At 47.8% G+C, this 24,095-nt stretch overlaps 1 protein-coding gene across 6 annotated transcripts in view; it reads left to right on the top strand.

The window, feature by feature from the left end:
• TMCC1 (transmembrane and coiled-coil domain family 1) overlaps positions 1–20,566 on the top strand; it is a 67,507-nt gene extending 46,941 nt beyond the window's left edge. For 5 of the 6 annotated variants that reach the window (XM_066195757.1, XM_066195755.1, XM_066195758.1 and 2 more), the window contains 3 exons: positions 6,728–7,662; positions 13,971–14,106; positions 16,397–20,566. In XM_066195757.1, coding sequence (XP_066051854.1) covers positions 6,728–7,662; positions 13,971–14,106; positions 16,397–16,711 — 1,386 coding nt within the window. In that variant the 3' untranslated portion in view covers positions 16,712–20,566. Of the gene's footprint in view, positions 1–5,751; positions 5,823–6,727; positions 7,663–13,970; positions 14,107–16,396 lie in introns of those variants that run through there. The other variant, XM_066195760.1, reaches the window with a different exon arrangement.
• The last annotated feature ends 3,529 nt before the right edge of the window (positions 20,567–24,095 follow it).

Here is a 24,095-nt window from a genome sequence, read left to right as displayed (position 1 = left end):
CATTACTGAATTGGGCCAGCAAGCCTTACTTCTTTTGTGCTCAAAAATATCTTTTCTCAAGATTTCAGAAATTTGAGGTCAAGAAGGTGATGTCTTTGGCAGCAATGCTGTTTTTAAAAGGAATTAAAGGGGCCGTAGACAACCTCTTAGGGGAGATGTTACACTGCATTGTGTCAGTCCCTTCTGTCTCTGGGATGTCAATAAGTACTTGTGGGCCAAGCTGGTGCCTGGTCCCACATGTTCCAGTCCTGCTTGAGGGAACAGCTTGTGCAGTGTTCCTTGCCTCAGCCCCCCACACTGGGCTGGGAGGTGTCAGGGATGCCTGATGTGCCTGAACCACAGCTGGGAGAGCTGGGGGTCAGCTTTGTAGCTTCAGCTCCCTCTTAACCAGTTAGTGAGCGAAACATTTGCTCCCCGAGAGGCAGGTGGAGTCAAGCAGGGGGAGCGCGTGGGGCCCACTGCAGTCCCCTGTGCCGACAGCAGGGTGCTGTGCGGGAAGCATCTGTGTCCAGCAATTGCCTGCACTGACACGGCTTCGCTGGAGCTCCCCTGTGGAATGTGTTGTGTTAGTTGTGACAGAAGCTGCTCTGGTACAGCGAGTGTGATGCCGCGTGGCAGCAGCATCTTTCATCGTTGCTCCCAACATCGATGAGGGCTGCAGCTGAATACTGGTCTGCTTTGGGAAGAATTTCTGCTGCTGACAGCTCTGAGGAAAAGACAGCTGGCTGCTTTACAGCTAAACTATTTCGGGCACTTGATATGTGGCACATGAAGTCACATCTCCATTTCATATTGAATTAGGTACAAGGCCACAGGCAAGTCACCCTGCAGCTGGCTTTACCAAATCCCAAGCTGAGTTTGAGGGTTTGTTTGTGTGCCTCGGACCATTGCTGGGGGGATGCTGCTCTTGGCACCAGTGCCAAGTGAAGCAGTCTCAGGTCACCTTTCCCTCCAGTGACGTTTCTGCTGTCTGTCTTGGGCCTGATGGTGAACCACATTTGGGAAAGGAGTAAGAACATCCCCGAGCGCCTTACCACTTGGTTCCCAGTGAGCTCGCACCTTGGCTCTAGAGGGAGCGGCTGTCCTGTCTGTCCCGAGGCTGTGCCAGTAACGGTTAGGCGCGGAGCTGCTTGCCTTGGACGCCCCTAAAGGAGGGGAATGCCCAGTTGCATGCACCGCACTCCAGCATGTGTGAAATGTTGACCCTTTGTGGGCAACACAGCCCTTCTGTCCGGGGCAGGGAGCTGCCCTCTCCCTCTCTGCAGATCGAGGTCTGTGGGGCTCTGGGCTGGCGGATGTACCATTAGCGCATTCCTGTTGCAGCAGTCATCACTCATGACTATTTAAATACTGTGAGTAAGGTGTGAAGCCATTTCCTCTTGGTGTTACAGTGTTGGTTCCCTGCTCCAGCTGTTGTCTGAGGCAGGCAAAGGTGTTGTACAGGAATTTTTTCTTGGATATTCTTCAGAGTAATTTTTCATTTTTTGTTTTCTCACAGTTTTTTTCTTTTACCCATACCCGTGATGATCTTCCCACCATTTTGAGAGTTAATTGCCCATAGGCAAAGGCTGTACAACTTTCAGAACCCCCCCATTTTATAATCTAAACAATGAGCTGTGCTGTGAAAAACACACAGCAAGACTTCCTTGAACTGTCCATCTGTTTGTGTGCTTTCCTTAGCCAGGTTTAATTTGTATTTGGATGTAGAAGTGTGCTTGAGACAGCTCAGAACAGTAGCTGTCAAGGATGACCGTAGGTTTCTCTGGGTGAGTGGCTGGAGCTGTTAAAAAGCAAAGCTGCCGCAGGTTCTGAAGATTCAGTCGGTCAGTACAGTTTTGCAGGATAACTGCAGTGTATCACAAGGAATCACACTTGCACCTGTTCTTTGTTTTTCCTTTTTCTTGACAGCAAAGCCAAGGCAGATGTTTTGTAGAGTGGAAGCATGTATGCACTTTGAGCACTTGCTGAGGGAAGGTGGAAGGTGGATTTGTAAATGAATCTGCGTGTGAGTGAGCAATTGTCTCTAGGGATGGTTCAGTGCAGCAGTATTTAGATCTTCTGTCTGTATTTACCTGAGAGATGAATGAACAGAAATATTCTCCCTTACTGTTGCACAGGATTTGCAATCATAGAAATATGCGACTAGGAATAGTGACCCATGGAGTTGTCATATCAGATGTGTGGCAATGCCGCAGCAGACGGGCAGATCCAACTTTCTGTTACAGACAGAACCACAAATGTAGGATGTGGAAGTAGTATCTGGGAGATACTCAAAAGCTTTCTGGACCTGGTCCTGGGGAGCAGGGTCCTGGTGGCCCTGCCTGAGCAGGGGGTTGGTGAAGTCCAGAGGTCCCTTCCAACCACAACTGATCTGTGGTTCAGTAACAACCTTTAAAAAGCAAAACATTAGGAAAACAGACTCTTAGTTTCAATCAGCTGCAGGTAATAAAGAGCTTATTGTATCACCCAAGTGGGTGAGGCAGGGGAGTTTGTGACACTTGTTTGTTTCCTTTGGGACCTGTGGTAAGTTGTGCCATACGCAGTGACTGCATTGGATCCAGAGGAACAGGGCATTGGCTGCTCATGAGACAGTGGGGCTGGTGCCACCTTGACCCATGTGTTTCAGGAGTCACGTGCTGCAGGTGTCATGCAGGGAGGTGACTCGTAGCTGCTGATAGCATTTAATCCATTAAGGGTATGTCATAGTAATTTGTGATGTTTAGATATCTCTTCACTGTACCTGCTGGGGATTCTGTGTGTGTTTATTCAAATGTGCACTTAGGTGTTTTAATGCAGATCCAACAAAGTGGGCCCTGGGGGGTCTGTTACTCTGCAGGTGTGGTCAGGCACAAAGAATGGTGGGGGGTTTCCCCCCTGTGATTTTTATTTCCTGTAAGGCGTTAATTAGAGGTCTTACTAACAGACCAGGTCTCTTGTAACTGTCATCAGAGATTTTGAGCCTCTGCTCCTGTGCCTGCCTGAGGCTGGGGACCATCTGTCCACCGAGTGTGGAGGGATTGGCCAAGTCCCTGTGCCCATCCCTGCACCTGCCGTGTGCTAATGGTGCTGTTGAGGGGTGTTTCCAAACAGGAAGTTTAAAACCTATGACTTTCTATGAGTCTCATAGATTTTCTACCTGTATGACTGTATTGCCTTCAGCACAGTGGGAAAAGGAAGCAGAACAACTTCTGGATGTTTTCATGGTTAGTTTTAGCTGCCAGTCAGGTGTGCAGTCACTGGGAAGGTGATTACCTCAGGCACCTCAGGTGCTGTTAGCTCCTTTCCAGGACTGTGCAGTCTCACTCTGAGCTCCCCTTTCTCACTTTGCCCTGTATGTGTTTATTGTAGGTAGCACGACAATCTTCAGTAACACCTGTGAAGCCCCAGGCTTCACAAGGGGAGGAAGGAGAAAGCAGGAGTTGCCCCCTTGCAGCAGGCTTGCTCTGAAAGCTGCTGTTTGCTTAGGCCAGCTGACCTGAGTGTTTATAAGCAACAGTCCATCTTCTTGGTGAATGACCAGTATGTGCTTTTACTGGAGGAGTTCTAGGAGGGTGAAGTACGTTTAAAGGAACTACTGTATTTAATCTTCAGCAGCACCAAAACACAGAATCCTGAGGTGTTTTTCTGGGCTGTGTGCTGCAGAATAGAGCACGCAGAGGATGGGAAAGCTTGTACAGGAGGGAAAGCCTGAGAGCTTTAACAGTTGAGAATATGGTAAGATCCTGAGAGGGAGAAAACATAAGGCCCTCAGATGATTTCATCTGGTTTGTGGCATAATGCCAAAGCAGTTCTCAGTGTATCTCCTGGTGGGAGGTCACACAGCTCCCCTTAACTGGACTGTCAATATAATGGAAAATTGTATTGCATGAAAGATTGACTATTGAATTGTAACCCCTATTCTTATACAAGCATTGATCATTAGAGTATTTATTTTGCCAGCATCTTTTCTGGTCAGATTGACCATCATCTCAAATTCAATAATATGTCATCAGCATTTCCCAGGGACCCAGTTTATGCTGAGTCTTCCCTTTACAAAGCCTTGTCGATATGGACAAAGTACTTAAATTATCTCCATTCTGTTCCAGAACTGCACTTTGCACAGCCTTTTCCTTTTGAATTGGAAAGAACCCTTTTTGTTATTTCACAACAATATCCACACAGCTGGTAATTATAAAGCAATTATCCCAACATGGTTTGTTCTATTACTGCTGTTCTAGTTCATTTTCTACCACAGGTGTAGGTAGATGACCTGGGCAGATTTGCTGAAGTCAAGTGACTTTAAAAGGGGGGGGAAGAGAAGGTTTCTACCAAATTTTTCTCTCACAAAACTTGCGTCATGAGAGGAAGAGTGTACTATTAGTGTAATTTATGGTAATTATCCAAACACATACACTAATTAGACCAAACCTGGAGTAAATTAAGCTGATGGAAACTGTTCGCTGCAAAGTAATGTTGAAGCCCCGGTAGTTCTCTGACATTAATCTGTGCAGATTTCAGCTCAGAGCCTCTGGGCTGCAGAAGAACTGGCGATGAGCAGTTGTTTGGTTCTGGGATACCTGGTCAGTCCCACACTCACTCGCCCTTACTGCTACCTAGAAAAAAAAACTTACCAAAAAAAAAAGTTAAATTGTGGGAGTTTTGCATCAAAGCTGTGGATCTTTTGGTTTTCTTCATCTGCCATTGAATACTAAAACGTCGTTGCTCTGGAGGAGGTAGAGATTGTTATGAGTGGATTGAGAAGCGCTTGGTTCATAGGCAGTTAACAGTAATAAGACTGTCTTGGTGTGCTTCCCAGACACTCTGTGCTGCTCTTGGAGTGGCAGCTGGTTGGCAGAGCTGCTCTGTGGGTGAGGCACGGACCAGCTGTGCCATGGGTGCTGGGTGATGCTCCCAGGCCAGGCATGCCCTGCACAGGCAGGGTCTTTGTCTTCGTCTAGGCCATAGGGAGCAATCTGAGCACTGACAGCCCTGGAAAAATATTAATGAAATTTAAAATTCCAAGAAGAGGTATCTTTACAAATGTGTATGACTTGCAAATGCATGTTCCTACATCTCGGAGACGGCATGTTCTCTCTGCAGTACTGATTTCGTGCATAGTGTTAGTCCTGCTGGTTAATATTAATTCTTAGCACCGATTTTCCATTGATCTATCCGGAGTTCCAGGGTGTCTACAACTAAACCCTCTTAAGCCAGCAGTTGATATTTCAGGAGTCACAGCAGACTGAGAAACTATATTCTGTGGTTTCCAGAGCTGAACTCCTCTAGGTAATGAATCAATTGCTTTTCAAGGTGTCTGGTTTTCCTGTTGGTGGGAGAGCAAACTGAGAACCTCAGGGTTATGGGAAGGAGCCTGGCTGACCTCCGGCCGCGGCCGGTTTTTTACATTCGATATGGAATGATGTATCGAGAGAGAGGGTGCAGTTAACCGTAACAGCATTTTTTTGTTTCGTAAAGCGCGTATTCACAACCACGGACACGGCTCCGCGTCTGGGCAGCAGCTGTGGGTCAGCTGGCAGCCGTGCCGGTGGGAGCTGCGGGAGCGGAGCGGGCGGTCACGGCGGCAGTCGCGGCTGCTCTCCAGCTGCGCGCCGGGGCAGCGGCCGCGGGCCCCGGGCGGCGCGTTCGGGGTAAAACTCCTCGATGGGGATGGCCTGCGGGGCGCGGGCGGCTGCGGCTCGGGGCTCCCCGGCCCGGCGAGGCCTCCGTGCCGCGAGGGGGCGGGCGGGGCCGGGCCGGGCCGGGCCGCGCCGGGAGCCGGCCGTGCGCGGCAGCGGACGGGAGCCATGCACGGAGAGCGGGCGCTGCTGCCCCGCCGGGACAAGGTACGCCGGGGGCCCCGCGGGCGTTCCTCCGCCGGGGGACCACCGCGGCCCCGACCTGGGGCTGGCCGGGTTCGGAGCGTGCCCGGCTCCAGCGAGGAGTGCCTGGGTCAGCAGCGGCCGCACCTGCCTGCCCGCTCCTTCCCGGGTTCGCGGCGGGTACTTGGCGGCTTGCTTTGCGCTGAAACAGCGTTCAAATTCTTTTCTTTTCTTTTCTTTTCTTTTCTTTTCTTTTCTTTTCTTTTCTTTTCTTTTCTTTTCTTTTCTTTTCTTTTCTTTTCTTTTCTTTTCTTTTCTTTTCTTTTCTTTAAGCGCGGTTTGTCCTTTGAAACTCGCTATTTTCCTCCCACTCGGAAACACCTGCTCGCAGGGTTTGCTGCGGCAAGGTGTGCATTCAAGTGCCTCTCAGGCTCCATTTTTCTGTTAAAAGCACTGACCGTAGTAGATCGGTTGTAGGTTTCACTGTTGCTGCTGTTCAAATACCTGAAGCATTAGGAATGACTCGGGGGTGCTGTACTGTACAGTTAAACTGTGTGGCTTCTGCTCTCAGTTACCTTCTCCATCTCTTCACTCTTTAGCTAGTTGAAACCTTGCCCTTTTACTGATATCTTGGAGTGCTTGGTGTGCCAACTAGGGTGCCCTGTTGCACATTTGTGCTTGAGTTTTGAATTGTTTGAGGCAATTAGGTGGAGTCAGGTGTAAGAGGTTTTGCGTTTTTTTCAAGTTTTTCTGGATGTCTGTAAAATATGTGAAGCTCTCTTGATTGATACTGCTCCCTGGGCAGCTGAAAAAAGGTACATTTTTTCGGAATTGTATCCATTTGCCAAGTTGATTTGCATAAAGAAGGAAAGCTTTTCTGCTGGTGAAGCTGCTGATTAGCACTCATGTTTCTCTCTCTCTGTGCTTAGATTGAGCGGTTGGAAGTCAGCAGCTTGGCGCAGACATCCAGTGCTGTGGCCTCCAGCACTGATGGCAGCATCAACGCAGACTCTGTAGATGGGACCCCAGATCCGCAGCGGACGAAAGTGGCCATCACACACCTGCAGCAGAAGATACTGAAGCTGACAGAGCAGATCAAAATTGAGCAAACAGCCCGTGATGACAACGTGGCAGAGTACCTGAAATTGGCCAACAACGCAGACAAGCAGCAGAGTGCCCGCATTAAGCAAGTGTTTGAGAAGAAAAATCAGAAGTCAGCCCAGACCATCTTGCAGCTGCAGAAGAAACTGGAACATTACCATCGAAAGCTGCGAGAGATTGAACAGAATGGGATCCCTCGGCAGCCAAAGGATGTCTTCAGGGATATGCATCAGGGTTTGAAGGACGTTGGAGCAAAAGTCACTGGCTTCAGTGAGGGAGTGGTAGACAGTGTAAAAGGTGGACTTTCCAGTTTCTCCCAGGCCACGCATTCAGCAGCAGGAGCTGTGGTTTCCAAACCCCGGGAGATTGCCTCCCTCATAAGGAACAAGTTTGGGAGTGCAGACAACATTGCTAATCTGAAAGACTCCTTAGAAGAAGGCCAGGAAGATGGGACAGGAGGCAAGGCTCTAGGTGTTATTCAGAACTTTCAGTCAAGCCCAAAATATGGCAGTGAAGAGGATTGCTCCAGTGCCACGTCAGGCTCAGTGGGAGCCAACAGCACAACAGGGGGCCCTGTGGGAGCTTCCAGCTCCAAAACAAACACTCTGGATATGCAGAGCTCAGGGTTTGATGCAATACTGCATGAGATTCAAGAAATCCGAGAGACACAGGCAAGACTGGAAGAATCCTTTGAGGACCTTAAGGTTCGCTACCAGAGGGATTACACATTAATAATGCAGACCCTGCAGGAGGAGCGGTACAGGTATGTGCTGTGGTACTTTGTTTGACAAACCAATGCTGTGATTGTAAAGCGCTAAGGTTGGGATGGTAGTGCTCAGCAGGCTGTTTCCAGCAGCCTGATTCAAATGGATAGTTCTGTGGTCTTCTCAAGACTTTTCCCTCCCAGTTCTGCCTTTTATAAATATTGCTGTCTTGCTGCTCACCTCTTTCTCTGTACAAGAAAGAGATTGTAAGGAAAAAGGTTATTTCAAAGTGTTTTCAAGTGAAGCTGAAGAGGTCTAATAAGGTGTCCCAAACCCAGGAGTACATTGATGCAATTACTGTTATCAGACAGTGCTTTGCCCTGCACAAAATCTTGAAAATGTTTGGATCAAAGCAAATGACAGGGAACTAATGTGGACATGACTTGACCCTGCCTTCTCCAACACTCAGCTCCATATCTACCAGAGAAAAAAAGCTTTCTAGTTCCCATCAGGCTCTCTAAAAAGACATGATCTTGCCTATGTGCCAAAATGAAGATATCCCTTCCCTTCTCTGCTCAGCCCATGGTGGCAGCGCTCAGGGAAATGAAGTTGAATTAGATGTCAGATATTGACAGTGCTCTTGCCATGATTATAGGGCCCTGGAAGCAGGTAACTAACCCATGTTTCCATCAGCCTTCCCCTCACTGGAAGGAATGGAAAGGTGGAGCAGTTGCTGCAGTACTGCTGGTCCTTGATGAAGTCACAGGGGAGAGGTGGCAGTGGCTTCAGGAAGGCAGCCTGGCTGGCTTCCCCCACCTCCCTGCTGAGGAAAACTGCCCATGGACAGGTGCTGAGGGAATACTTCCCTTTCCTTGCTGGGTGGGAGAGGCTCTCTGCAGGCTGCCCTGTGCTGTCCAGCAGAACACCGGACATCCTCCCCCTCATATGCTGAGAGCAAGGACTTGACTCCAGGCTCTGAAGGGAAGAGTTACTAGCTGCCCTTCTGCAGGCATTCAAGACAGGGTTCTTAAATTTTAAATAACAAATGCAGGGCCCGAGCCCTCGTTCTGGTGAAGGACAGCAGGCTGTTGTCATGAGGTTCTTTATGGCCCTCATGACTTTGCCAGGATGTGAAACAACCTGAAAGGCATAGCAGAGCTGCTGGGGGTGTGTACAGGCTTGCTGAAGTGCCCTGTGCCACTTGCTGCACTGGTTTGTGCAGCGTAACATGGAGTTGCCCTACAGCTCTTTAGACATGCTGATGCCGAATCATTGGAAAAACTCTGGGAAAGGCTAGCCTGCTAGGATGTGGTAGAGACAGCAGGCTCTCAGTGTGCTTTGCAGAGCTAGGGCAAACAAAACCAGACCAATACCACTTTCTAATCCCGCTTTGCAACAATCAGCAGTTTGACTGAAACCAGCTACCAGCGCAGCAGCTTTGGTTCCTGGTGCCTCAGTGTCATCAAGTCATCCCAAAGCGACATGGAGCTGGATCTTCTGCTCTGCAGCAGAGAGGTGCTGTTGTCTGTAGCTGTGTCGGTTGTTGTTTCGGAATACAGCAGCAGCCATTCATGGTGGAGTGCTAAATGCAAGCATGGCACAGCTGAAGGGGTGGCCTGAAAGTACAGAAGCAGACCTTGGGGACTGATGTGTGCTGTGAGCTAAACGAGCTGGTTGCTGCCCAGCACCTCTGAGCAAGGTTCACGTAGGTCCCGTACTAGCACTCCCTGAGGTCAGCCCAGACCCCAAGCACTAACCAAGGCAGCCTGGAGTGAAGAGCAGGGAGAATCTGCATTTGGCTTGTAGAAGCTTAAGATAGTAATTTAGACCTGTCATTTGGAATGTTGATGCAAATTAATTAAAGGTGTGACCTTTAAAGAGGACCAGTTAAACGACACTCAGTGCCCTTGTCTGTGCGGGTAACTGCATGATCAGCAAGAGCTCGTGGGTTAATCATGGTTAGATGACTATGTGACTGTACAAATGTAGATTCTTATTTTTATAGCTTCTGTATTTTGAACCGTCACGATGATAAAAGCCAGCATCACAGGAAGTGGAAGGTGACGTGAAATATCCAAGGGCAGAGGGTGCTGCGACCATGGCAGGGAGTGGTGGCACCTGCTCCTCCAAGTGGAACCCCTCTTGCTCCTCAGCTCTCTTCGGAAAAAAGCTAAAATAATGGGAAGGAGATTGTGGTTTGATGCTGGCAGGCTAGGGATTCAGATTAATCATAACTGGCTTCAAAAGCTGTAAATACCTCCTAACTCTGCACTTTTTATGGGAAGCTTTCAAAAAGGAACACAGGGTTGTGTTGGAGCTTTAAAAAAAAACTTTTGGAGAAGCCTTTGTCAGGTGACACTGAGTGTTTGCATTATACCTGGAAGCTGGAACAAAGAACATGCCATGACATTTTCTCACCCGGTCTTTGTCCATTTCCTCTTTCTTAGATTGTCTACTGTTTTGCAGGTTCTGATCTTTTTTCCCCCTTTGTATTTGTGCAGTTTCTGTTTATCAGCCATGGCTTGCCTCACAGGTTTTCCATGACCTCCTTCATCTCCTCCCTCCCCTATCCCTGCTTCCAAATCTTGTCTATCACTCCATGTGGCTGCCGGTTTGCTAACCTTAGTCTCTGAGGCAGGGCCTCACCTGTCCAGTTGCTCCAGTTCTCCCGCCCCGGTGCAGGGCTGGCAGCAGCGTGGCATGGCAGGGTGGGCTGCTCTGCTCTGCTCTGCTCTGCTCCGCCGGGGCTGAGCCACGGAGAAAGGAGGGTCTGACAGCACTTGGCCATCGTTCTTTTCTTCTGCCCTGGGAGGGCCGCTGAAATGGCTTGTTGCTTATCTCATTATTGGAAGGTGGCAGTTGTTTACTGATATGAGCAGGGACTTTCTGTGCTAATGAGACTGAAATAAAGTTCCTGAGTATTTTCATCTTGCTTGTCCCTTTAGGAACCTGTTTGTACATGGCAAAATCATAAGCTCACGTATTTGGAGCGTGGCCAGTCTAAGGTTTTGGGTTTCTTCCCAAGCCTGACAGCCTTGGAAAGGGCATTTAGGTCTCTCATGCTCCTGTCAGAGGAGATCCTTCAGCCAAAAGGCTAGTCACCGGTGCTTCCATTTGTCTGGGTTTTGATGTAGTCTAATTGCCACACTTCAAGTCTGTCCTCATGATGTGTTTTAAAGTAGATCAAAAGAGCTAAACCTCTGAGGGCTGGGAAGGTTGGCAGGGCTGTCTGGAGTGTGGCCGGGCAGTGGAGGCAGCGTGTTGGGCCAAGTTGTTGTTCACCCAGCCAGGACAGCACCAAAACATCCCTGCAAAGCTGTCTGTCCTCCTTCCAGGGAGGCGCAGAGCTGGAAGTGCAGGGATGTGTGCGGGTGTCATGAGCAGCTCGTGCTCCCTGTCAGGAGCAAGCTCTGTCCTTAGAGTATCCTCTAGGTAGAAGACTTGGAGCATACTACAAATAACTACTTGTTTTAGCTGTTTACTCCACTATTGGAAGCAGTGCGTTCAGTAGCATACATATGTATTTAGTGGCAAATAAAGATTACATGTAGGTTTGTATGACATAGCTGTAAAAAGGTCCATCTTGAGAGGCATCTGAAGACAGGTACTAAACTTCATTCACAGTTGACTGCAGACATCTTTATAGCATCAGTTTGATCAGAGTTTCTTTACTCACCGTAGCACTGAGTGCAGGATCAATGTCTTTTTTAATCACATCCCTCCCTTCCATATGCTGTGTTAGCTGTGTATTTTGCAGCTATTACTTTAAAATGCCGTAAAGATTTTTTAAAAACTGGGACAGTCATAACTGTGTTTCTGAACCTTTTTCAGACCACTTTTCCTGATTCCCACACAGTGAGCCTCAGAAAACGTGTGGAAATCCAACACAGCTATTTGAAATGAAGTGTCCCCATATCCCACACTTGAGCAAAGCACCCCAGCTACTTACTGATGATCTCTGTGATACTTGTGACAGGCAGCATCGGTCTGCTGCACAGAGAAGTCTCTGGGCTGGAGCTTGTTTTTTTAAAGAGGAATTTCACATTTTAACTAGTAACAGAATAGTTCTTGAACTCCAGAGAGGCATTTTCCATACATGAAGTGAAGTGGGATTTGATTATTCAGGGCACTGCTATATTCACAGGCAAGTTTAGTTTGTTCAGTAGACCCTGGCACTCATGAGTTAGAAGGATGTATTTCATCCTAACCCTCTTGATAGGTAGCCTATCCCTTTTATTTCTGTAGTACTCTCACTTAAATGCAAACCAACTTTCAACAGGAAGACCCTTGTTCTGGGCCCTGTAAGTCATATAAACCCCTCCTTGCTTTTTAAATTCAAACACCAATAAAAAGCAGCTGGAAAAAATTAATTTTCTAAATTGTAGACACTGGGACAAGAATTGAAAAGAAGGTGAAGGGAGCATGTGTCATTTCAAAAATAAGTCAGGGCAGATTAGTGGGGGCAAGGGTGTGTTTTTTTAAATAACCCAGTTCTAGCAGTTGCCTGACACAGTGAATTCTGGAAGTGCATGTGGTTCTTGGATGCAAACTACACCCGTTCTGGGGTTGAGCAGGAAGTGAAGTGTGGGTTGGGAATGAGCTGGTTGTTTTGCAGTCTTGAGGGCAGGAAGACTGGAGCCAACCCTTCTGCTAATCGTGTTCTGTTTAAACTCTTAACCATACAGATTAGCAGGGTTTCCTTATGTTTCCTGTAGATTGAAGTAGTTTTGAAGTTATTAAAATTCAATTGTTTCTTGTTAGAGAACAGGATTTAAGCTGCTTGGCAACAGCTGCTTTATGAAAGGCATTTATGTGAGAGGAGGTTGAAAAACACAATCATGCTATTTTCAGAAATGCTTAGGTTTCTTTTTGTGTAATAAACACACTGGTGAATTTTGTAATATAGTAACAAACTGAATATATTTCAAGTAACTGATGGTGCCTTTGGGGCTTTGAGTGGGCTTAGTTGTGATTTTTTTGGTTGTTGGCAAGTTGTCAGTTTCAAGTTGTGTGGGAACAAAGGGCAATATTAATTATCTGGGCTCCTTCTTCGTTAGCCATGGCCATTCCCTTGTCAGTCTTGGGAAGCCAGTTCTCTGGTGTGTCCTGGCACAGCTGCACAGCTCTTCGGGCACCTTTCTGGGCTAGCCATGTCAGCTGGCAGTTGTCTTGGTCTCACTACTGGTTGAGCACGTCGTTGTCATGCTGTGTCTGACTCCTCCTTAGTTTAAAGTAATATTGCATTGGGAACATAAATTCTTTTCATACTTGTCTATTAAAAACAAAACCCCAAGACTGTTTTTAAAGGCTAGCTTTTGACTACAGAGTCTGAAACACCAAAAACAAAATTGAAAAAATAAGCAGGATTTGTGTCTTGGTATCAGAACTTGCAATTAAATTCTTCATTCCAGATAAATATTTCTTATTCATCTTGTGGGGTTGTTTTTTTTTTTTTTGGTAGGAATTAAATTCAGGTGGAGTCAGAAGAAAACCAGAATTTAAGAAGGAATTTATCTCTGTGGTTCATTCCGTAGAAATGTTTTGGTTAATAGTATCGAGATTCACATGATAAGGGCTGTGTGATAAGCTTTTTCCATCTGTTACAAAGAATAGACAGTGGAAAGCAGAGTGGAAAAAACCCAATGGCCACCACAGCTGTGCCCATATCTTTGTTACCATCAGAGCTACCATTTCAGTTAATTTAAGACTCTCTTAGGGAGAAGGAAAACTTTATCTCAAAATTGTTGTATCTTGGTTCTTTTGAGCAACCCTCTTCCTCAGGATTGCTCCTGGTCCATTCACCAGGAGCAAACTGAAAAATAAGTCTGCAGGTTAGTGATTCGTGTGTCCTTCTTACAAATAATACGATGGTGTTGGCTTGTTACGTTGCATCATTCATGGGAGATAAAGGAAAAACAAATCAAAGATACATGTGACCTCATGCAGAGATCAGACAGTAGCAGCATGTTCTCTGAGGCATCAGCCACATGTCATTTTCATGTCATTTTTATGCCCATTACTGTTCCAAGTGTCAATGAAAATGCTTAAGAGTTTATGGTATTAAAAGGGAACTGTTTGGTGAATACCTCATTCTGTTCTCATTCTGTCCTCGATTTCTAGCATCACTCAACAGTTACCATGTAATTGTGTGTTTTCTCCAGGTTAGGAACAGTATCACAGGTTTACCTGGTAGAAAGAACTAATTCCCAACAAAAGGGCATTAGTGCTAGAGTGTGCTGTGTGCTGGCTGAGGCAGCCACGCTGGTTTCAGTACACAGGCCATGGTGTTCATTGCTTGGTTGTCACTGGTGTCATTTTGCCATCCTCTTCTCATCAAAGCCATTGTACCATGTGTTGTCATTTCTAGATGTGAAAGACTTGAAGAGCAGTTAAATGACCTGACTGAGCTCCACCAGAACGAGATCCTCAATTTAAAACAGGAGCTGGCCAGCATGGAGGAAAAGATTGCCTATCAGTCTTACGAGCGAGCCCGGGACATCCAGGTGGGTGACAGAAGCAAGGACCCAAGTCCTGCCCTCTGCCTGCTCTTTCAGGAGCTCATTCACTTTTGAAGTACACCTGCGCTTCAATATTTGATTTTAATCCTTGTAGCTTTATGGCTAAACTGCTGCATTCCAAAAGGTCCTTATTCCATCTCTGACGTGTGGGTATCTCTCCAGGTGACCTCCTCTGTAAAGCAGCGCTGTGCCCCCCACAGAGGGAACCTGCTGCTCAGCTGGAGTGGAGCTGGAACCAGAGCCCACTCTCCGTGCAGGCCTTGGTGTCAGACACTCAATGGGCCATGACCCAAACACTTCATTTACATTAGTGGTCCCAGTGCAGGGGCCCTGGGGTGTGCTTCTGTGTCACTAATTGTACAGCAATGGTCACGTACGTCTAAGGGAAAATGGCTTTCTGTGTGCACTGCATTGAGTCAGGGAACAATTCTTTGTGTTGGCTTTGAAGAAATAAGGAGGTGTTTCTAACAGAAAAGCTTCTTTTAGTATGTCAAAAAGGCTGTGAAACAGAGGTCTTGAAGTTGGAGGCCCTTCTACAAAGCAAAGCAGCTGCTGACCCTTACAGAGAAAGATCTATTCAGAAACAAGTCTCTTGACTATTTTAAGTACTTGCTGTGTTAGTTTTAACAGATATCTCAGTTCTGATTGCTGATAGGAGATATTTGTAGTGTGGGCAGAGAGTTGTAGGTTAAGAGTTCTCCCTTTTTCCTGCTGAGGTACTTCAGCCAGGTGATTTCCCCTGGAGACCAAGCAGGCTGTTCACACACCAGCTGCAACTCCTGTTGTCAAGCATTCTTCCTGGTCACTGCTTTGGGGCAGCACAGCAATTCTGCCCCGTGCTTTCAGGGGTCTTAACCAAGCAGAAGCCCTCATGTTTCATTGACCCTCACAGACATGATGCAATGAGAAATGTAACAGGTGACAATGACCTTTAAGTTAAATTTAATCAGTGTCTGTGGACGTTGGTACAAATGGCCCCTGGCAGTGTAAACAGGAGGCTCTCCCTTGGGGGAGTGTTACAACAGCCAGGTTTTGTTCTCCTCACTAAATTAGGATGGCAGGAAGATCTAATTGAAGTGGGGATTTCTCAACAGCTTTTTTTAATCTTCATTTTATGATTCAGTGCTTTTAGTGTAAACTTAAAAGTTGGGACAGCCTATTTCTCAGCACTGCTGGGGAAAAGGGAAGTGTTAAGTTTTGTTATATGGAAAACTATTTAAGAGCATGGGCTGATGCTGCAGAAGAACAGTCCTGGTTCCTTTTTTGGTGATCAGTCTGGGAAGGACTGCTGCAGACTTGTATATCATCAAGGTGACTCTGAGGGAAGATTAGTGGAAGTAGCATAACTTGGTATCTTCAAGAGCAGAAGTCTCTCTTGGTGTTAATTGCCTGAAAACCTCTTTCCTTCTCCCTAGCCCCCTGTGTTGGATGTCACCAGTATTTTAGTGCAGATTGGGTTGGTTCAGTTGGGGTTTAAGCCCGGTGAAAAGATCTGAGAAATCCCCCCTGAGTCAGTGGGGCTTTAGAGAGGTGGATTTGTGCAGGGTAGTCTTCTCCTTCCACCTCCTTTTGTTTTGCCTCTTCCTGTGCGCAGTTCCATAAATCTCCTGCTTCTTACCCTTCTAGATGTCTTTCCCCAGCCCTCACAGAGTCAGCTGGAGCTGTGCCAGTGCCACAGCTTGCTGCAGTCTGGAGAAGATCTTCCTGCAATGGCAGCTGTGCAGTCCCAGCCCCGGTGCCCCTCAGACCTTTTCCTGAGCTCACAGCTCACTAAGCAAGCAGACCGCAGCTGAGCCTTTGGTAGTTATTTTTGTTAACGTAGTTTTCTGCAAAGGGGTCAGATAAGCACAAGTGACTGCAAGGAAGGTGGTGGAAGTGGAGGTTCGGGGAATGCACATCCCAGAAGAGGGTGAAGATTTCTGGCGAGGCACAGCACCCTTGTCCTCCGAGCGGCCTCTTGGAACCAAAGCTGAAGTGACCAGGTGGCTGGGTAGCCCCCTCTCCTGGGCGGAAGCAGTGGGGTTTCCCAGCCTGGCGTCTCCGTGTCAAGCCTTCTGGGTGTGGATGAGGTGGCGTATTGCAGGCTGCAGTGCCCAGTCAGCAAGGGGCTTCTCACCTTGCGTATGGGGAAGGGCACTGCTTCCTCTGTTCCCCCTGCAGGGCGGGAGCTCGGCGCACGAGCAGTATGGGGTGTGGGGATGGTGGTCCTGGCTCGGCCCGGTTGGTGAGATCACAGCCGTGAATTGAGTGACCCAGTATGTGCTCTTGCCCACAGGAGGCACTGGAAGCATGCCAGACACGCATCTCCAAGATGGAGCTGCAACAGCAGCAGCAGCAAGTCGTGCAGTTGGAGGGGCTGGAGAATGCCACGGCCAGGAACCTACTGGGCAAGTTCATCAACATCTTGCTGGCTGTCATGGCCGTCCTCCTGGTCTTCGTCTCCACTGTGGCCAACTGCGTCGTGCCCCTGATGAAGACTCGCAATAGGACGTTCAGCACTTTATTTATAGTGGTTTTCATTGCCTTTCTGTGGAAGCACTGGGATGCCATCACCGGCTACTTGGAACGATTCTTGTCTCCCCCCAGATGATGGTGGCAGGAATGGGCTGCGCCGCTCCCTCCTGACGCTCTTGGTGAGCAAGTGTGGCAAAGATTAGTCAGCAGCTACTCTGCTGAAGTTTTAAAGTGTCCGAGTGAATTTGTTTACATTTAGAATAACGTTTTTTCTCTGCAAGATGCATTGCAATAGTATTTTTTAGATTTTATTCAAGAACTCTTTTGGCAAGAATCCTGGATAATTTTTATGTAGCATGGTTCTCTTTGGATGCAAACCTTAAGATTCTTTAAAGTGTACAAAAGAAATGAATAAAATACAGAAATTTGGAGCATACCAATGGGCAATTTAAATTGTGGCTTGAACTACTGTACTAAACCTGTCAGGAAGAAGAGAACGTGGTTAGCTTAAGATGAGCAAAGCTCAATCCAGTGCACAGCCTTGAATGATGGTACCACAGCAAACCTGTAACACTAAACTTTTACTGTGAAGTCTGCTCACATTCCATGTCCGAGTGTATGCGTTGAGTGGTTTCTTTCCTTAACAAGAGAAAAACAACAACGTGTGGATCCCTCTCCCAGCTCAGCATCTGGGCTCGCCCTTTGTGCTAACCTGACTTGTGTAACTTTCTGTAAGGCTGGCCAACTTGGCTGAGTGTATGGAGTGGAAGCCTCATGCCATACACAGTAACTGCACAGTCGTGCTACAGTATTTTGAAGTAGTCGTTGAAATACTTATCTTTAAGCAGAAGCCCTTGGTCGCACTTTTAAGGTTTTTTTTAATATATGTATATTCACAGATTTAAAAAAATCCGAACAGCATACTTGAAGAGTGTAATACTCAAACTCTCAGTGCTTCCTTATTGTTTCTAATAGGATTTTTTATTATTATTATAATTATAATTATTATTATTATTGGGGGTTTTTTTGGAAGGGTTTGGGAGGGTCATTACTTTTTTTTCTTTCAAATAAAGAAGTGATGTTTTTAAATGAAGAAATGCGTGAATAATTGTGAGCCGTCTTGTCCTGAAACAGTTCTGAGGAGGGCAGAGAGGAGTTTCTAGTGTCAGCCTGTCAAATGCAGCACTGTCCATATGCCATTTGTCTGTCCTGCTGAGCATAAAGATGCAGCATCATGGAAAACATCCATCTTCTCCACACCTTTTTGTCATGCAGGGCTTTTTTTTTTTTCTTTTTCCACATGTGAAGGATAGTATGTTTGTATTTTTTGTTTGCATGTCATCTTTCATTCCTGGCCTCAGGATAAGAGCAAGGAATTTCTGCTCATGTCTTCCTAAAGACAAGACAGGTTCTTTTGAGGAAAGAAATACTGACTCAACAGTCCACTTAACGGAATGATTATCTCAAAAATAGTTCTAATTAAAAAAAAAAACAACAACAACCCTGAAGAGTGAAACCAAAGCTTTCCTCCTGTCAGGCTCTGGTAAGATTATTTGTGTGTTGGTGTCTGTGGTGTGCCATGCTCTTTTTCAGCCACAGGGGCCAGCACTTGGTGCAGATACCTTTGCAAATCTCTGAAGGAAATGTCAGCTTCAAATGAAACCCCAAGTCCTCACAATGTGCCATTGCTGATGACCTGTTGGTACAGGCAGGCAGCCCTCCAGTCCAAGGAATCTGCATTGATTCTGTGCTGCTGTCATTTCTTTAACTGCTGTCCCTTTCACCATAACAGTGCCAAGATTCATCTTTTCTCTTCATGAAACCTAAAAAAACCTCCAGGATTCTGTCAAAACCATTTATGGTGTTTAGTTAAGTCTTACTGTTTTCCTTCCTTCCAGGATCAACTTCCCTCTAGGAATCAGATGTTGCCCAAGTGACCTAAACCAGTTAAAATCATAAATGGGCATGTAGGAGACACGTGCAGTGTATATATACACGCATACATGGGCATTGTGCTTTGGTGCAGATCCCAGGTTCCGAGAAATTCCCTCAGACAAGGTTAATACCTTGAGTGTTTTCTGATTGCCAGCAAAGGCAAGGCCTCCACTGTCCAACCATCTTTCTCCCTCCAAGGGTTCTTTTCTTCCAGAGTCACAGGAAACTCAGGTGCCCTTCCCACAGGGATCCCAGTACACCTCTCTCACCATGTGCGCTGATCTGCTCCTGTCCTGACTAAAACAGATTGCCATCTGCAGCTGACTCAAGCCAAAACTGCTTGTGCTTTCTGCAGTGTCACAGCCAGGGCAGAGGTGCATTCCCTCCCTTGCTCCTGGCTCCAGTGAGGCTCTTCTCTAGTGACTCACATTCCTTGGCTAACTATCAGCTTCCCATCATGCAGGTTTTGTCAGAAACAAATGTGTGAATAACAGTAAGAACTGATTTGGCACGTAACTGAAATGCTTTGTTGTCTTTTTTTCTGAAACCTGGCCTTTGAACCTCTTTTTCTCAGTCTTGTTCACACTAGAATTGCTTAAGGTCGGTTTTTGTGTGGTCAAATCAGGAAGGTGTTAAAAGCCAGTGGCTCTGGGCACTCGGTGTCTGTAGTATTTAAGGAAGTGTTTGTCCCTCTTCTTCCTATGCTAATTTCATCTATTGTCTCAAGTCTGTCATGTTCAGTAAATACCATTTGCTAGCTTGCCAGAAGGTGCAGGCATAATAGAAACTGACATCTCAGAACTCTTTGGTGAAGGCTGTAATACATATGGGTCTGGACAAAGTGTCTGTCGCTTTCTCTCTCAACAGTTCCTTCCATTCCAGAAAGTTGTCTGCAGTAACGTCATGTATGATGCTGCATCCACTTCTCATATCCTAACACAACTGCCATGTGTTTTGCCTTTTGCACTAGCAGAACGTTTTGGGGTTTTCCTCCTCTTCAATTTGAAAGTCTGTGATGATTTCTGATAGCTTAATGATAATGTTGTTGAAAATGTGATTCTAGCTTTAAAGCTCCCTTTCCTTGTACATGGTTGTGTTTGCTTTCCTGATGGAGTGTTTCTGGATGACGCGTAGAGGACAGTTCCCGCTGTGGATGTGAGTGCGTGTGAGTACCTTTAATAGCCTCCTTTGTAGATAAAAACTTTCTAGTGACCATCTCTGAGTTGCAGAATGTTTCCCAAAAACATTTCATATTCGGAGTTGAAGTGATTCAGAAATTGCTTAGATGTGTTTAGCACATACTGCCTTGGCACATAAAAAGGGAAAAATATAATGGACTGTGTAAGTTCCAAGAGCAGCACTTCCTCATTTACATTCGAGGGTTCAAGTGAAGTTCATCTGTTTTCCCCATTTCCTTCAATATAAAGAAGAAAGAAAACCTTGATGCAAAAAGAATTTACTTTTAAAAATTTTATAAAGTTCTTTTTTTCTCTCAGCCTCATTAGTTTAGTTCAGTGATACTCAGCATGCTCCCAGCAAGTTACTCTATTGGTTTATTCCAATCCTGTGTGTGCTTAGGTGGGATCAGATGAATTGTTGACTTACGTGTGTGTTACACTGGGACAGGAAAGCACTGTCTGTCAGCTTTGAAAATAGGCATTTTTTAAAATTAAAAAAAGAGAAAAGGCATTATAACAAAATAAGCTACAAAGGGTTCAAGATTGGGTAGTTTTGCCAGCTTTTAAGTGAATTCTGAAAGTGGCTAAAGAGTTACAAACCCTGTGTGTCTGTGTTGTGTATGCCAGGTGGTATAGTTGTAGGCAATTGACTTAGCTGTAAGTGTGTTTTAAAAGTGTAAAAAAATAAACAGAAAAACTCACTTGCACGGGTTGAAAAGTACAGAAATGACACTTGTGAACGTAACACTGTAGTTTATAGATCTTAAGCTGCTAATTGTTGAGAGAGATTTACATTTGTCTTGTCTGATTGTCACAGATTTATCTGTGGCACTTTTACTGTATATAAAAAAACTTTAAATAAAGACCTCAGCTATTAACACCGGTCTAGTTTGGATCTTTCCAGAGGGGCAGAGGCAGGGGGAGGAAGGTGCTGTCACGGAGAAGATGAAGGGTGTGTCAAAACTGCTGAGCCCTAGGAGCTCAAAATGAGAGCATGTTTTCATAGCTCTGAATGTCAGACTTCATCCAACCAGAGCAAGCTGGCGTCAGTGTCTGGTCTCCGCAGGTAGAGGAAGGGAGCAGCAGCATTTCACCCATCCTCATTGAGCCCTTCCAGCCCTCCTGTGCCCGGAACAGCCTCTAGCAGGGTCCCTGCAGGCGCACAAGGGCCATGCATCACCGTGTCTGCCTGCCTCCCTGCCACACTGGCCTGGTCTGCAGCTGGCTGCAGTCAGCTGAGATGATTTACCAAGAATGTCTGTCTTGGAAGGACCAGAAGTTGGTCCCGTATTTGCCCACTGCTGGTCTGTGACCTGCCCCGTCCCAGGTGAGAAGGGCCCTTGCTTCTGTGGACTTTGTCCTTAAGGGATTTCAGGGCCCACGCTGTGTGAGCTGCATATTTAGAGGCAGGTGCAATTGCAGCATCACCCATGCGTCTCAGGGAGCTTGTGATTTCAGTTTTCACAGAGATACAAGTACTGTAAAACCAGCAAGAGATCAAAAAGCAAAAGCAGCACCGTGCACTCGCTTCATCCATAAACTGCTAGTATTTGCATTCTGGTTGTGAGGAGACTACAGGGGGGGAAATCCTGCAACAGCTGCTTTTGCTTTTTGAGCTGTCTGGCCTAGGATAGGACATGATTGTGAGGGTAAATGGTTCTGAATTCTTTTGGGGCGGTCACCTGAGAGGTGCTGGCTGTGGCTCAGGACCAGCAGGGGGGCACGATGACCAAAGGTGAAAGTACTGGCCTTCTACTCCCACGTCAACAGATTTAATCTGATAATTAAGGGGATTAGGTGGTGTTACTCAGGTTTTTGGTTAGTCTGTGGGAAGTGGTTTGATAGCTCCACCCAGGTCCTGGGGAACAAACAGGGAAATGGCAAGCGTGCAGCCATGCTGGGTTGCAGCAGTGAAGGGGAGGAATAGGCTGATATTTCTCACTGGAGCAGTCATTCTCCCTGGCCAAATAACACCACCTTGAAGTGCTAATAGTGAAGATTTTTGGAAACAGCCAGCTCCCTACCACAAAATACCTGTCTTCAAGTTGTTCCTTAAACACCAAATCCACTGGTGTTTAAGTGTTGGTAAGTGGTTCATCAGCCTTGGTGGATCCTCCCTCACTGACTGGAGTTCAAAATCCCTCTAAAGATCCCTCTAAATGGGAAGAGGGTTCTTTGCTGCCTGAGTTAGCATGAAAGAGGACATCCCAGGGCAAACCAGCTCTTCTCATGGCTCATACTCTAGCCAAATCCCCTCTGAAATTAGGAATAAGAGTCACCTCAAATGTGTTCTCTGCCTTTGTACCAGCCTTGTGCCAACCCTGGCCAAGGGGAAAGAATAAGTAATATTGCCTGAGGAGAAAGGCCAGAGCAGGATGGGAAGATGCAGTGTGTTTTCAGCCCTCCTCCTCAGTGCAGCGATTCTGGTAGCCCTGCCTGCTCTCAGCTGATAATCTCCTTGCCTTACAACTAAGAGGTCTGAAGGCATTCAAAAGTTCCTCCACTACACACAAAACAGCATTCTCAGATTGGGATCACCTATCAGACCTCTGTTGTGACAGCCTGAGGACATCTCTGGCTCCAATTCATTGTTTGAAGAACACCTTTACACCTAATCCTAGTTGTGATCTGGAGGGAGGAGGACTCCAGGGAGCCTGTCTGACCAGGATAGAGAAGCAGATGAGTGTGATACCATATTGCTCTATCTGGTCAGTCAGCTCCTCAATTCCACCCGACTCTGGCACTGCTGACACATCTGCACATCTGCACTGATGCGCTTCCCTAGTCCCTGAGGGTGAACAGGAGCTCTGGGCCGAGCCAGCTCCCATTCCTCCTCAGCTCTGATGTCCCTGAAGGGGATGGTGCTGACACAGATGAGCAGTCTGAGCAGCTGCTTGGTTTGCTCTGGGAAGGAGCTGTGACCAGAAAGCATGGCTCATCCTTGTCTTAGGCGCACCCTGAGAACTATATGGGATATTTTACAAATTGGCATACTGCTTGACCCGGGCAAAGGATCCTGAGAAGAGAACAGGGATTGTATGAGGAGCAGGTGATGTTTCACTGATGGAGCACTCCTCAGCAGAAAACATCTTCAAGGAAGCAAGGTCCCTCGACCCTCCTGATTGTTGTCTCACACATCTTGAAGCAATTGCAATCCTTGGCACAGGTAAAATAGCCCTGTCCCGCACTGCTCGGGAACTTGGGGTCTGTTCCTCCAAAAACGTTTCTCTGAAAGATCGTTCACTCACTTCAGATCAGGTCTCCACCTCCATTGGGCACATCGGCGTATCCCTTCACCTTTGGAAACAGACCGGCAGGTAGCTGTCAGCTGGCATTCCATCCGTCCCGTCCACTGCTTTCCCGGCTGGCAAAGGCCGATCGTGGCTGGGAGCGGCCAGACCGGCCCCGGCGGGGCCGAGCCCTCGCCATCCCGAGCGCACAGAGCCGGCCCGGGGGGTGCCGGGGCCCGCGGCTCCCGCAGGCCAGGCGGGGCCAGGTGCGGGCCCGCGGGTGGACGCAGACAGAACCCGCCGCTTTGAACGGCGGGGAGAGCCGCGTCCCCCTCCGGAGCAGGGGCCGGGGCGGCCGAGAGGGAGCGGGACGGCGCGCACGGCACCGGGGCGCTGCTGCTGCGAAGTTACAGGGGTGGGATCTGGAGCGCCTGAGGGGAACCCCTTTGATCTCGGAGTTAACGGAGAGGCCCTGGCGGCTCCCGCGGCTCCCACAGTTCCGACGGCTCCCGCGGCTCCCGCGGCTCCGCGCCGAGCGACGCCCGCGGCTCCCGCCGAGCCCTGAGGGGAGTCGCGGCCCCTCGGTCTGGCGCCGCCTGGCGGCGGGCCTGGCACTGCGCGTGCGCGCCGCCCGCGGTCTCAGGCGACCCCTGGCGGTCAGAGTCGGGCAGCGCTCTGTCTGTCCGCTCTCTGTCCGCTCTGTCCCCTGTCTGTCCGCTCTCTGTCCGCTCTGTCCGCTGTGTCCGCTCTCTGTCCGCTCTGTCCGCTGTCTGTCCGCTCTCTGTCCGCTCTGTCCCCTGTCTGTCCGCTCTCTGTCCGCTCTGTCCCCTGTCTGTCCGCTCTCTGTCCGCTCTGTCCGCTGTGTCCGCTCTCTGTCCGCTCTGTCCGCTGTCTGTCCGCTCTCTGTCCGCTCTGTCCGCTGTGTCCGCTCTCTGTCCGCTCTGTCCGCTGTGTCCGCTCTCTGTCCGCTCTGTCCGCTGTCTGTCCGCTGTGTCTGCTGTCTGTCCGCTCTCTGTCCGCTGTGTCCACTGTCTGTCCGCTGTGTCCACTGTCTGTCCGCTCTCTGTCCGCTGTGTCCGCTCTCTGTCCGCTCTGTCCCCTGTCTGTCCGCTCTCTGTCCGCTCTGTCCGCTGTGTCCGCTCTCTGTCCGCTCTGTCCGCTGTCTGTCCGCTCTCTG

Source organism: Chamaea fasciata, unplaced genomic scaffold (genome assembly GCF_029207755.1).
Source record: "Chamaea fasciata isolate MVZ Bird 193981 ecotype frontalis unplaced genomic scaffold, bChaFas1.0.hap1 SCAF_13, whole genome shotgun sequence".
NCBI classification, from domain to species: domain Eukaryota; kingdom Metazoa; phylum Chordata; class Aves; order Passeriformes; family Sylviidae; genus Chamaea; species Chamaea fasciata.
The sequence above is the reverse complement of the archived record's forward strand: the minus strand, read 5'-3'. Positions and strand labels throughout refer to the sequence as shown.